Raw genomic sequence first — 15,289 nt, forward strand, 5'->3', positions numbered from 1 at the left:
AACATATAAACCACAATTATTTCCTTTTCCTCTCTCTCCCCCTTCCGGGAAAGAATTAGGAAGAATTAAAAAGAATCTTAATGCACAAGAAGGAAGGATGAAAGCACAGACCCTGTGGAGTCTTTCTAATGCTGGGCTGGTTTCTCCAACCCTCAGTTTTGGTGGCCTTTCAACTTTTTTTCATCTAACATTTTAAGTATAATTTAGGAAACACGGATTACTGCTCCACTGCTTTAAAACTAGAAAACAAGATCCGTAAGAGCTTTAAAATAGAATGTTTAGAGAGAAGTTTTTCACTCTCTTTGTCTTTAATGAGCCTTCTTGAGCATTTAAAGCAAATAATTGAACGATGTTAGTTGGTTTGATTTTAAACCAGTTACCTTTTAGGTCTCTCTTCAAACCAGCCTTTAACTTAATAATAGAAAAAAAACCCCAACAATTAAATAGATAACATCATTACATTCCACAGTATTGATAATATAGAAAATGTAATATGGAATGTACAGCAATTTTCCACAGAACTTCTTGAGAAGAAGTCTGATGCATGCATAGTTACAGTCATAGTTGCAGTCACTTTTCTCTTAATCTGATGGGTTGTTTCCCATGCAAGAAGTAGAATAAACTAATAAGTTTTTGCAAATGCTGAGGTTATTATAAATGTTGAGCTTATCAGTCTCAATGTGCAATCATTGTAAAATACATTCTTCTGGTTTGAAAGAAGATTCTATGCCAAATTTCATGTTTATTTCAGTCTTTTTGCCTTTTTTTTTAAGAAAAAAAGACATGATCTTAAGTTTGCCATGTTTTATTATAAACATTCTTGAATGTTGCTGTTTGAGATGTTTTGTATTCACAATTCCTTTGAACAGTATCACAGAAATGTCTCTATTCTATTTTGTAATTACCCACTTGCTTCTCTCCCTCTCTTTGCAGACAAGCTCACCTCTTCTCCTCACAGATCACTTTTCAGGATTGCATCCACATTTATATGCATATACTATAAGAACTTGACTGACAGTTACCTAACTTTCAGGCACATTCTACACCCTCTTTGGAGTCTTTTTATACAATAAAGGGCACAAGTTAAGATCAGCTTATTCAGCGGAATTGTGCACCCTCAGGAGCAAAGAACTAGGCCTAAAAATCTGTCTTTCAGTAAAGAAACAAGAAAAAAAATTTAGAAGGCAGGCTCAATTTGTTTCTCTTTTAAAAGGTAAATGTCTCATTCATTCCAACAAGAGGGTGATCACGGCCTATGATAGAAGCTTAGTTCCTTAATACAGATTTAATCTAGGAGGCTGGGCAGCAAAGAGCTGCTGAGAATAGCACCAGTATAAGCCCTACGCAGTACAGGATTTCAGTGAAATTTCACTGCTAAATACATCCCTCACCAGCTTCTTAGCAAGAGACAACTTTGATATAAATTTTATAGACGAAGGAAAATCAAATAGCTGTAATCCATACATTGAAACCTGTTACACTGAAATCAGTAATAAATTAAAAGCCTTTTTTATTTCCCCTGCCAAAGTCACAATTGCTAGTTAAAGGCTAACAAACATCTGTCCCTTTTCCTGGTTATTTTGTGATTTCTCATTACCTCTACAAGGCCCTGCAAGATCCTCACAAAGATGACGCATCCGTAGTGCACCCTGGCCGCAGACGGTATGAGCATGTTGAGGGATGATGTCAGCAGTATAGCAGCACCAAATACTCTGTCGATGTGGGGAAACAAAAGGCAAGGAAGTAACTTCAATGTTGTTCCAATTGACTTGCTCCACATATGTTCACATATCAATATAGATGTATTTAAACATATGTTCTTTATGTAGGGAATATGCTAAATGCTGGACTGGATTAGTGTCTCCTTCTATCTAGTGTAACAACCTGTCTAATAAGACCCAGACCAAACATGAACATAAACATCTATTTAGCCTAATTTCCTAAGGAAATACATCTTATGCGATCACAAGTATACATCTCATTCTCCCCATAAATCCCCACTCTTTCATTTTCACATCTATTTCAACCTGATTGAATTCACCACCCACCCTCTAGAGAAATTAGGAACTAGGTCTCCGAATGGTTTGCTAAAACAGGTGGCCGAGAAAAAGTGGTTCTCATTAGTGCTTTAATTGTAAGAAAGTGGCACAATGCATTCATTGCTTATAAAGCTGTAGAAAATCTGCTTTTATAAATACCAAAGCAGCAGGAAGAATTTCAAACAGAGCTGGGATTTTCTTAGACACAAGAGTAAATCGATTTGGAAACACATATCCATAGAAAACAGATCATTCTTTCTGCTGGTTTTTCAGAGGCTACTCATTGAATATTACTGATTTTGATTCCAAGAGCATCCTAGGAATTGCTTCCAATAAAGTGTATTACAAGGTCAAAATAAATGTGTGAAGTGACGATCCATTTGCAAAATTCTACTGCTTTGGATGAATTTTAACTTGATTCAATTAATATCTGCTCCTTTTAGGAGAAAGCCTTTTCTCCAGCATTATTATATCATTTTTATGTTCATTCCTTGTGGAAATAATAATTTTTCCCCCATTTTCCTTTCAATGGAACTATGCAAAAGGATGAAGCCAGTATAATGACTGGCCACTTTCTTTATACAAGACTATGTAATGCTAAGATAAATCCTGGAGATGTCTTAACATATGACATCACAGTATCTGATGTGGAAGTGATTTGACAGAAATCTTTAACCTTAGCATGCGTTCTTCAGAAATTGGTACAGTGCCATAAGTTAGTGAGAAACAGACCTCAGGCTAAAGGGGCAGGAAGCATTGATAAGTTTCAAGGCAAAAATTCTCCTCAAAGACATCTATGTTTCACATCCTTTCTTTAGAATTACAGAATTCTTTAGAATTATTTAGAATTCTTAAAAGATCTGTATCTTTAAATAGCTAACTGAGTGTACTCCACTTCTATTTGACAAATATTAAAAGGCAGCAGAAAAAAAAACTTTGGCACAGTAAGGAAGCTTTGTTCAATAGCTCTAAATCCGGTCTCGTCATTGTGTTTCCTGTGATCCCCACCTCATGTTAAACAGCATCTAGCTAGCTGTGCAGCACAGTTCCGGCTCTGTTTGGCAGCATGTTCAGTACCTTTACTGGGACTGACTGGTGCATGTGTTGGTTCTGCACTGTGTGAACTATTTTGGCCTGAACTCTGCCTTTAGTCTTAACTTCCTTATGTGTAAATTTCTAATCCAGAAGTACATGCAGTTCATTTCTTTACAATTTAATACCTCCATGTGCTCACATAAACCACAATGGTGTCTTGGGTTTCATTTGCTTTTATCTTTATTTATTAATGAGAATTTATTAATGAGAAGAGTTTGGGACTCATAAGAGTCTTGCTTGTGATTTTAACCATTACTTTTAAAAAGAGAGATGTTCCTGTTAGCAATTTTTGAAGCACAATAGACTCTAACTGTTCTAAAGGTCCATCAAGAAAATCCTTTGCTTGTAAACAGGAAGGACTGTTTGGTTTATAGCCTTTCCTCTTTCTTTCCTGAACAGCTATGCAGCTAAATGCCTACTGTAGCAATATGGTTTTAAATTTGTGTTGTTGCATAGACTTGCCGGAGCAGATTCTTAGCTAGTGTGAATCAGTGCAACTCTTTCTAAATCACTATTCCTGTTAAAATCATGCTAAGATGGAATATTGAAAAATGCCATTTCTTTAGGAGGATGAGATTTGCAAATTGTTCAAATTTCTTCAAGGAAATTTGCTCCGGTTTTTCAATTCTGTATCTGAAATCAGCTTTTGCTTGCCACAACTGAAAGTTGTGTTTCCCAGAATTGCTTTTGTTCTCATGTTCATTAAAAAGAAGCTGTTTCCTTGAGCCTGCTCCTTCTAGAAGAGAAAGGAAAATGTAATTTAAGGAATCGTCAGAGACATGCATCTCCCAAATGAAATTCTCGCCTGTATTTAGACACACAAGTATCAGTGAATATTTAATTATATCGAGTAGCAGATGAGGAAATAATTCCACAATGTCACTTGTAAGTCAATTGTCTCTCAGAACTATGCTTTGTAGGAACAGCCTTCTCAAAAATAGATCAATTCCCCCCAAAAGAAAATCTATGTATTTAAGTGTAGAATAAATTAGAGTTCAATTATAATTCTTGTAAGAAATGGCTTTTTTATCCTTTTCTTGAATGCATATTAAAAGCAGCACCATGAATTTAGTACACAGCTATAACTGAATCAGTTTCCTGTATAAATCTTAGTCAAGAGCAAATACATCTTCCTACATTTACTTTGCATCTCAGTGCACATCCGCAAATAGAATCAGTATTTCTCCTTCATGCGCTTTTGTTTTGTTACTTATCTCACCTCCATAAATACTAAACTTTTCTTCCTAACAGTGTGTTGTGATATAGTTCTGGCTTTTGTCCAAACTTACCGTTATATTTAATACCTCAGCTAACTGCATTTATTATGATTTAGATCGAAGAATGATTTTGAGCTACAATAAACCAAAATATATTTGAATGCTGCTTGCATTCAAATATATTTAATTGGGAAATGGAACATTCTGATTGCTCCTAGGGCATTTCTAAGCATTTTACTGACCCACACATCAACCTCACAAATGGCATCGTTCTTTTTTTGTGCTTACTTTTTTCTTATGTTTATGAAACTACTGATTTTCTGATCTGTTGTGTTTCTATGCTGCTTCCGAACAATTCTCGTTTGCTCAATTTTGCCACAATATGAATTCTAACAGTGGGTTAGAAACCGTGTTTTTTTTTAAGATCGTTATGTTTCCATGGCAAACTGACAGTATGCGGGGTTCCATAGTTGTATTTCTTGCAGCTGACAATGTATTTCTTCAGTCTTGCTTTCTACAGTGGCACGGGCTTGTGGAGAAGGCTTCACGCTTCAAGCACCAACACCACTAGCATTCACGTCTCTTACGGAGTGAGCCAAGACTTGCTGCATGGTGTCCTTTGGGTTGAGCTCAGACTAGGAAATCACACAGCTGTGCTGTTGAATTTTCATTCAGACGTATCCCTGAACATCCATTTCATGCTGGGTACACTCCAAACCCCACAAAACATGGAATCATAGAATAGTTTGGGTTGGAAGGGACCTTCAAAGGTCATCTAGTCCAACCCCCAACTTTTTAACATGTTTTAATGCCATGGCACAAATGAAGAGCCTTAGCAGATTGCAGGTAAACTGGGAAAACCGCAGTATGCCACAGTGACAGGGCAGGAGAGGCCAATGATATGGCCATCATTCTTGGCCCTGGCACTGAAATACCTTCACCAGCCCTAGACTTGGGGGAAAATCCCTTTTGGCTCAAAATCAGAAACTGTATACATATATACATATGCACACAGTTGGGGTTTTTGTTATATATATATTTATATACATATATATACACACACATATATATACAGAAGAAGACAAATGAATAAATACAATAGTAGTATGCCTAGGAGAGGAAAAAAAGGTAAATCCTGGTCCTCATAAGTGACCAGAAGCAGCCCTGAAACAAAGAATTATGCTTTGCTTATCTATTTCTATTTCTAGACTCAGTAGACTTGGACCTGAAAGACAGCATCTCACACTGATCCTCTGTGTTTTATGGACGTTGGCATTATACGAAGGTCATGAGCTGTGACTTAGTCCTCTGTAATACAAGTAGTGATAATAGCAAAATCATATTTGACTAAGAGATCTTTAGGATGGGAGCAGAGGAAGGAAATGACTCTGACAGTTCAGGAAAAATGCTTAGAATGGAATGAGGTTACAGGGGGAATTAATCTTTTTGGATTTCAAGCCAGCTGGCTCATTTTTCTCTTTGGGGACAAACTAAAGAGAAAAAGAAATTTATTTATTTTCATCTCTGGATTTCTAATCTGCATCTGTGCAGCCCCACTGTTCTCATTTACCTTTTCCAGGGAATTCATATTGCATGAGCATTCTGCATAGAAGTGCCTTACAGATATTGTTACTCAACTGGAAAAAGTGCCAGCTCAAAAAGTGAGCTGAGAGCAGAGGGAGCACAGATGCACACCCCATGCTGAATGCCAGATGGGTGATGTATTGGCTTACACGTACGGGATCTGAATGTAAGGGGTCCTGCTTGGAAGCATCCTCTCACCCCAGTGACTGGGAGTGAAAATCCCTCGCTTGTATATGGAAAGGAGTCAGTTCCTCAGCTGTCTAAATCGTATGTATTTCTATTTATGTGATTTTTTAATATAATTGGCAAATTCCACAATTACCTATGTTTCTGTTCTCTAAATAATTGGTCCAACTTTGTGAAAATGAAACTATTATGGAAACCAAATGCTATGTCTGCTCTAAAGCATATGAAGTACCTTAACTTATCCAATATATCTAAAAAATAAACTGGGTCTCGCCTACCCTTTGGCGTTTGTTCTTGAGCAGTGCTTGTTTGGTGGAGTCCCAGGGCAGGAGCAGCAGTGAGCTGCTGAACACAGATCATGCAAAGTGACTTTTTAGACTATTCTGTCAGCTCAAGATTTCTAAAATTTATTCTCTTTGGCTCTCCCTACTATCATTCATCTCTGACACACTTCTTCCTGCAAAAGGCCAACACCATGAAATAGAACCGATTATATCCCATTTTTATACAACACATAGAATTTCTTGTCTCAGAGGAACTGCAAGGCTGAATTCTGCATTAAATGCTTGGTTTTTTTGAGTAAAACATAATGTCTAGGGAGAAACAGGGCAGGAGCAAGCTGGAACGCCTGTAGGCATGCAGCAGTGTTTCAGAATCCTTCCTTCTACAAATGTTGCTAGCAATGGCGATTTGTGATCATCTTTTTTAACTTATTTTTCCTTTGAGTTGTGCAGTGACTGAATATATAGAAATATCAGGGGTTGAGCAGCCCAAGAACCCTTCCCTTCTTACAAAGTTTTTCTCTACCTGTATCAAATGGGATGAGGCCTTCTAAGACTTTGATACAGAACATGAACATTTTGATGACCTGAATTTGCTGTGGTTTGATCTGCCAGCTTTGATGATAAAGAAATCCCAAAATATTCACAAGTCTTTTAGCAAAACGGACCATACAAGGGCTGGATCTAGCACCAGAGTGAAATGCCATACAGACACTAAGCCAATGTGTATCAGTAACACCAAGTCCCTCTAGCCTTCTTCCTTCTCCAAGTCCCTCTGATGCCACTGACTCACACAGGTCAAACCAAGACCCTAAAAAGTTTTCAGACTGCACCTTCCACTGCCTGTTCACAGGCCTGGTTTTGATATGTCAGTGTGTATTTGGTGAAGAACTTGGACACTGTTGGATGACATCATCATTGCAATTGATCCTGAGTGTAAAATACTCCTGAGTCATTAAATTCTGATCGTTGCTCTTACCAGCAAGCACATTACATCATCCTTTCATAAGCAGATCAGGTTTCATCTCAGAAGTAATTAGCATTTGCCCTACTTATTCTGGAGGCCTTTCCAGCTTGTTACTTCTAACATCCAGTAGGTATCTTGTACCCATGCTGTTTTATTTTAGTCGGTTTCATCTCTGAAGTTTACCCCAATAGCAATCCTATTGTTCTTTCCTTTGCATCACTAAGCAAGCCAGGCCCTCTTCACCTTGTCTCCTTTATTCTTCACTCATTTGGCCACCCTACCAACCCCTCCCTATCTCCTATTTGAATTCAACTGGAGAACCTCTCAAACCTGGGATTTTGTTTTATAACTCATTATATCCATGATAATGTCTATATATGTCTAGATAAAACTCTGACTTGTTCCTTATAGATCATTAGCTTTGGAATGGCTTGATCTTTAAATATGTCATCTGCTAGATCATGTTTCAAACCAAGACCCTCTCATTCAAATTACCTTACCAAGTTCCAGGGCTTAGGCTGTGATTCAACTGTCTCTGTTGATTTAGAGATATATAATACACTGATCAAAGAAATTATCAATGGTTTTAACTTTAAAATGTTTTGAGGTGCTGGCTGGGAGGACACTTGTGCTGTGTTGGACTCACAAGCTATATCTGTACTGCTGTGTGGAGTGTTTTCTGATGTATGGGCCACGTGTTACAGCTGATTGTATTTGGACTGCTCAGAGCAAATGCAGATTCCTTCAGAGCAAAATGACTGTGACATTAGTGTCTTTATGCAGCCAGACTAGCAGAATCTCTTTGCATGAAATCCAGCCTACATATTGTATTGGGGTGAAATATCAAATCAGATAGATAGAAACAATTAAGGATACCTGTTGGATAGAGTGCCTGGAATTAAAAATGTCAGAAGCATATGTGGGCTTTGTTTCAGAGAGGATTAGTCTTTTACCCTCAGAAAGGGGCTCTGATTGTAAGATATCACACAAGCAGTAGGGATTACATGGAAGCTTGGGACCTGGGAGAGTACTGGAAGCAAAGTTATTTGATAGTATTGACATATCTGGATGATATAATCTCAAGAAATAGTAAGTTTATTTATCAGCTTGGTGTGAAAGCATCAGGTGTAATTTTGTGTAAACTGCATAGAAAATTTTCTACAGATACCCATTTCAAAGGATTTGCATCAGTGGAGGATGGAATGCAAAAATAAATCCAAATTTCAGACATTATCCTACTCTAGTTAGTTATACCTGAACAAACGGGGACAAGTTCTAAAACTTTTGTATTTAGTCCTAGAGGAAGACCAGAGGAGGCCACGGGGATGCTGCGAGGGCTGGAGCAGCTTTGCTATGGAGACAGGCTGAGAAAGCTGGGCTGGTTCAGCCTGGAGAAGAGAAGGCTCTGGGGAGACCTTAGAACAGATACCGGTGCCTAAAGGGGATGACAAGAAAGCTGGAGAGGGGCTTTTCACAAGGGCCTGTAGGGACGGGACAAGGGGGAATGGCTTTAACCTGACAGAGGGGAGATTGAGATGAGACGTTGGGAAGTTCTTCCCTGTGAGGGTGCTGAGGCGCTGGCACAGGTTGCCCAGAGAAGCTGTGGCTGCCCCATCCCTGGCAGTGTTCAAGGCCAGGCTGGACAGGGCTTGGAGCAACCTGGTCTAGTGGAAGGTGTCCCTGCCCTTGGCAGGGGTTTGGAACTGGATGAGCTTTAAGGTCCCTTCCAACTCTAACCATTCTAGGATTCTATGAAATAGCTCATTGCGAGTAATGCAGTTGTCTGAATTTAGTATCTTGAGGATTACCACCATCCTATACTCAAATAATTCCAAACATCCAAGTTTGTCAACTGAGAGTTATACAGGTGCTTCACAGTAACAGACAAAAGAATATTTTAGCCTATAATGTTCTTGTTTGAGCTTGGGAACTAAAAATTTATCACCATTAAAGATGGCTTACTTGCTTCCAATATCTGTAACTGTAAGCGGTGCTCTTCCTGACTTGTGGAAAGATTCTTTTTCCTCAGCAATATAACATGACAGTCTTTTGCACTTTTTCAGCATGTTCCCCCATGCACAATGTCTCCAACTGCAAACTGTGAGTAGCCCCTCATGTGGGATGTTTACACTACCTATACTGATGTTTACTAAGTATGTACCTATATGTCACTTGTACATCTCCTCTGTAACTCCTGATAATGTTGCTCTTACTCTAGTTTTAGTCTGCAATCATACTGATTACAACTGATTATTTATGTTTATGATTATTTATGTTTAGTGCTGATTATTTATGCTTATGTATTTGATATGGACTAAGTAAAAATAAACCCAGTGTGAGGAGACACTCTTCAGCTATTCCGTGACATTTATCATTATTCTGACTTGTCTCTAGTATAGACTAATTTCCTGATGACTCTGATGACCCCTCTACTGTAGACATATTCCTGTGGAATGCTCATCCTGACAGTTTATGGCTTCAGAAATGATAGACAGAATGTAGTGGATTTTTTCTGAATCGGGCCTTTAATTTGAATAAAATGACATAGGGCTAACAAAGCTGGGATTATGCCATGAATATTAGAGTGGTTGATGAACTCAGCTGCCCAGCAAAGTAGATAGAATAAGCTACCTTTGACATTAGAGAGAAGCCCTCATTCGCAACTGCCAGTCTTAGGTCGAACGTGCTTCATGAGAGATCCTCTTTAATAACAGTCTGTGGCCAGAAGCCGTAATATAGCAGCTTTATTTGGCTTTCTTAAAACATGATAAAAGAGGTCATTTTCATTCATATGGGTACAAGGGAGGAGGGGGATGTGTGTCTGTGTGCCCTTCATGCAAAATCCTATTATAAACCTTTCATGAAGCATTAATATGTAAAAGCCGACCTCCCGCCATCTAATCCACCATAATAAGGGCTAGGATACATTATTAATTTTTGTCACACATCTGAGGCCCCCTTTTATCAACCAAAACCCCTATCCAAATCCCTTGTTGCATCATTAAATTGTGAAAACAGCTTCATCATTCATGACAGAAAAATGGAAGGACCCTGAGCCATATGGCAGAGAGAGCAGCAGTACCAGCCACGCTAGATGTGTTTCCCAGTACCCTTCTCTACAATGACTGGTGTTTACGAGGCCCTGCAATGCCATAGGGTGACAGAATCGGTGTGCAATATTGATTTCTTTGTCTGGAAACGGAGGAACCCCACAGCAGCACCCAGTTTCATCTGCAGGATTTTGAACTGAGTGTGAAAGGTGGGCCTGGCAAGTACAGCTTCAGGGGTTCTCTCTTACAGTGCAAGGTCAGTTTATGCCTTCAGGAGTTCAGAAGTTGGCTCTAGTCTACCCATCCCCAAATTCCCTGGTTCTGCTGAGAATTATACATTTTCTGCAAATCAGAAAACCACACGATATGTCCACCTGCTAGAGAGGGGGGAAATTATTTCTTTTTTTCAAGCAGAACGGTGTGAAGATATCAGGTTCTTTAGGAAATCTTTGTACTTGTGTTTCTAAACCAATACTTCACCTTGCATGTTTTTATGCTTCGTGTCATTAAGGCTGAGTTTCGGATTAAAACTGATTTCACTGACACGCTAATGACACAGTTTCGGTGAAAATCTTTGGGCTCTGGCACACAGTTGTCTGAAATATCATCCATTTTACTCATGCAAATAATCCTATCGGATTACTTGCTGGAAAGAAGGATTTAGCCCGTAATAACAAGATGAATGGCACTTTAAGAACAAAGATGAATTTGAAGCGAAATGTTGATTTATATATTTTCATTCAGGTTAGAATGTGACAATGATGAAGAGTTCAACATAGATGAGAGATAATTACATTGTAGAGACATTTAGTGTAGCTGTGTAGTAATGATTTTAATGGAATAGTGCCACTGCAGTTTAATGGATAATGAGAAATATGTGTCATTATCATAGAATTATAGGGAGACTTTAATTACTTAAACACTATCCTTCTATTCTGCTCTTTGTATTTCTTTGTGTAAGAAAGTTCTGTTTGCATATACACTAATGAGCTAAAATGGTCACTCGGTTTTGTTTTACCAAAAAAAACCCCAGTCTGTGATTATTGCAGATCTATTTTTGAAACATTATTTGGCACGTGCAGTCCAAACCTGCATTTGTATTTTAAATATGTAACTGCAAACTTGGGAATTAATTCCCTATCCTGTGTAATCTAGTGATGCTCCATTCATTTCAGAGAATCTTTCCTGATTTACAGTAAGTGTTTAAACTGTTCACTTAGGAGATCAGTGAGGAAATACAGCATTTTGGGAATGCTTTTGATAGAGCAAGGGGTTTATTACAGATTTCCTGTGTAGTTTTAAAAGAATATTTAAAGAGGGTGTCAGCAGTTATAACAATATTTAAATTCTCCTGAGATGAGGTGGTAAAAACCAGTACAGTTTCACACCTTCCCATGTATGTGTGACAGCACAGCAGGGACTTTATTCACAGGCAGATGCAGCTTTGCAGTTGCATGAATGTGGAATAGAAAATACAATTTAATAAAATTATTCTATTTCTAGATTAAAAGCAGAACAAGTGCTTGGTTTCAAGGCCATCTAGCCTGACATTCACTATGGCATTAACCATTATGTCTCACTTGATTATCCTTTATATTTTGCTTAATTACCCTTGTACTGAAAACATTTTATAATAGCTAAAATAGAAATTCCAATATAGAAATTTAACACCCAAGGAGGAAGAATCTAACATATAATTTCTCTGGTTGGACCAGTGATGCGTCATCATTATTGTTAATATTTATGCTTTTTTTATTTATATGGCTGTAATTTACTGATTCTTCTTGTATCGTCCCATGGGACTCAAAGCACACATTTATACCCAGTGATTTTTCCAGTGGCATACATTGTAATCAGATTACCTCCTAGCACTCTTCTTTAGATACTGATATCCTGAATATATAGTTCTTGCTATTTCTTTCACTATGTGCCACTCTATACTATCATCATTTAAGTAACTGAAGATCTCTAAATAAATCTCTAATTTTTCAACACTTATACTAATATGTGTGTACCCAAAATACCCACCACAATCCAAGGTCAGTGTCCTTGACCTAAATACTCTCACTGCACTAAATACAGAAAAATAAATATCCCAGGATTATATTGACTTCCTTAGTAGAGCATTATGTTGGAAGCTCATGATGAGTTTCTTGTCTAGCGCAGCTGAAGATCTCACTCAGTACGACTGCTTTCCTGGGGTGGTTCCCCCCTCCTTGGTGTTACTTTGCACTTGAGTGTCATATACATCAAACAGAATTCAGTTTACTGAATGGTATTTCATATATCATCTGATTGTCTGGTCCTTTTTGTACCCACAAGTTTATCGGCATTTATACATACTCCAGAAATGGCTGATGAAATGTGAAGCTCACAGTAGGTTTTGTTTAAGGGCTACTCAGCAGTATCATAATGGCATCAAAAAAGAATGGGTTTCATCATACCATGGGATTACCTGGCCAATACCCCAAGTAACCTGGGGTCCTTATACAGCACATAGGCAGAGGTATGCATATTCTGGGTGTGACATAATACACCTGAGATTTGAAGTGCTTGTTAACTTAGATAAACACTATGAATCTTCCTAGAGGAGCTCAAGGTCGAGAAAAACTGCACCAGTTTCCAGTTTGCTATTTTCGGCGCATCAGAACAGCAAAATCCATTCATAATGTAGTTATTAAATACTACAAAAGAATGTAATTATTAGAGGACATTTCTGAATTTCTTATCAGAATATTGCCTTCATAGCATTGTTGCAGAACATTTCAACATCTTGGCCACTGATGTTTAAATGCATTCCATTTAAATCAAAATTTGAATTATAGAGGTGAAGAACCACCAAACCCCAAATTTCTTCTTTACGAAGATTTCAGTCACTAGGAAAGATGATTGTTTTAAAAAATTTGTAAAGATTAGATGAATTCTGATTATCCCTATCAAAATTTCTTTTCATGGACTAAGTGGAAGTTTGGATGAATGTGGGATTGAGTGAGCCCTCAGCAAGTTTGCCGACAACACCAAGCTGTGTGGTTTGGTTGATATGCGGGAGGGAAGAGATGCCATCCAGAGGGACCTGGGCACGCTTGTGAGGTGGGCTGATGCCAGTCTTATGAAGTTTAACCAAGCCATCTGCAAGGTCCTACGCCTGGTTCAGGGCAATCCTAGGCACAGCTACAGGTTGGGCAGAGAAGAGATTCAGAGCAGCCCTGCAGAAAAGGACTTGCAGGTGTTGGTTGATGAGAAGCTGAACATGAGCCAGCTTCGGTGTGCGCTTGCAGCCCAGAAAGCCAACCGCGTCCTGGGCTGCATCAAAAGAAGCGTGACCAGCAGGTCAAAGGAGGTGATCCTGCCCCTCTACTCTGCTCTTGTGAGACCTCACTAGGAGTACTGCGTACAGTTCTGGTGTCCTCAACATAAAAAGGACATGGAGCTGTTGGAGCAAGTCCAGAGGAGGGCCACGAGGATGATCAGGGGCTGGAGCACCTCCCGTATGAAGACAGGCTGAGAGAGTTGGGGCTGTTCAGCCTGGAGAAGAGAAGGCTGCGTGGAGACCTCATAGCAGCCTTCCAGTATCTGAAGGGGGTCTACAAGGATGCTGGGGAGGGACTCTTCCTTAGGGACTGTAGTGGTAGGACAAGGGGTAATGGGTTCAAACTTAAACAGGGGAAGTTTAGATTAGATATAAGGAAGAAGTTCTTTACTGTGAGGGTGGTGAAGCACTGGAATGGAAGTTGTGAATGCTCCATCCCTGGCAGTGTTCAAGGCCAGGCTGGACAGAGCCTTGGGCAACATGGTTTAGTGCGAGGTGTCATTGCCCATGGTGGAGGGGTTGGAACCAGATGATCTTAAGGTCCTTTCCAACCCTAACTATTCTATGATTCTATGATTCTATGAGGTAGGGTTGGAGGACCGTTAGCACTTCATACCCTTTCTGTTCACCGTGCATTGTAATCATATGATGACAACCCCTCTGGTGGGATCCTCTGTAATGCTGACATTGAAACCTGTCATTAAAAAGCATTCAAATGAGATCTATGTGCTTTTAAATGGTATTAACTGCCATTATGAGTAATAGCCTTGCTGATTAAATAGTGTGTATACATGGTGTAGGGCATCACACTTGAATGTTCATGTTTTCTGTGTTCTTCAAGGAAAAATGCTTTTAAATAATGCAAAAGCAGCTCAGTTCCTTGCTCCTGAAAACCCTGCTGATACTAGTCAAAATGCACTGTGATTTAGTGAAAAATATAGCATCGAATCCCCAACATTCTCAAAAAAAAAAAAACCAACCCCAAAATCTTATTTTATTCATTTTTTGGAGAGAAAGCTTTACTATTACTAATCAGAAAGGGTTGTGACCAATCAACCTTTATATTATTTCGGATTTGTCTCTGGAATCTGCTTGTCTGTCCTTGCCCCTGCAGTCTCCAAACCTCTGAATCATGGGTGATTTTCTCTCAATAAAGATGTAAAGGTCTCTGCAGGGACCATGAATTCTACTCCCAGTGTCCGGTAACTTTGTTCAGTGTAAGGCTGTACGTATGTTCAGATAGGAGAAGTAACCTTAGATGAGTTGCCAACCTGGATGTCCATGTGACAAGACACCTTCTCTCTAAACTACTAGTGCCTGCTCAATACTCTCTGCTACCATCATGTCATGCTTAATCAATGACAGGGTTAATTGTTAATTGTTCATTGAGAACTTAACCCCAAGTAAAGGGATAGCTGTAACAAACTCTACCCATGGGACTCCACATTACGCTCCCTTCATTCCCCCAGCCTGCTGTGGTTGGTTGCATAGAGCATTTTCCAGAGGCAGATCCTCCCCTGGGAGAAGAGGTCTCCAGCTTCTTGTGGCAAAAGGGAATCC

General features: G+C 39.0%; 1 protein-coding gene across 1 annotated transcript in view; it reads right to left on the reverse strand.

The window, feature by feature from the left end:
• SLC17A6 (solute carrier family 17 member 6) overlaps positions 1 to 15,289 on the reverse strand; it is a 33,771-nt gene that overhangs the window by 10,552 nt on the left and 7,930 nt on the right. The window contains exon 4 of the mRNA XM_030481935.2: positions 1,598 to 1,712. Coding sequence (XP_030337795.1) covers positions 1,598 to 1,712 — 115 coding nt within the window. The remainder of the gene's footprint in view (positions 1 to 1,597; positions 1,713 to 15,289) is intronic.

Source organism: Strigops habroptila, chromosome 4 (assembly GCF_004027225.2).
Source record: "Strigops habroptila isolate Jane chromosome 4, bStrHab1.2.pri, whole genome shotgun sequence".
Lineage (NCBI taxonomy): Eukaryota > Metazoa > Chordata > Aves > Psittaciformes > Psittacidae > Strigops > Strigops habroptila.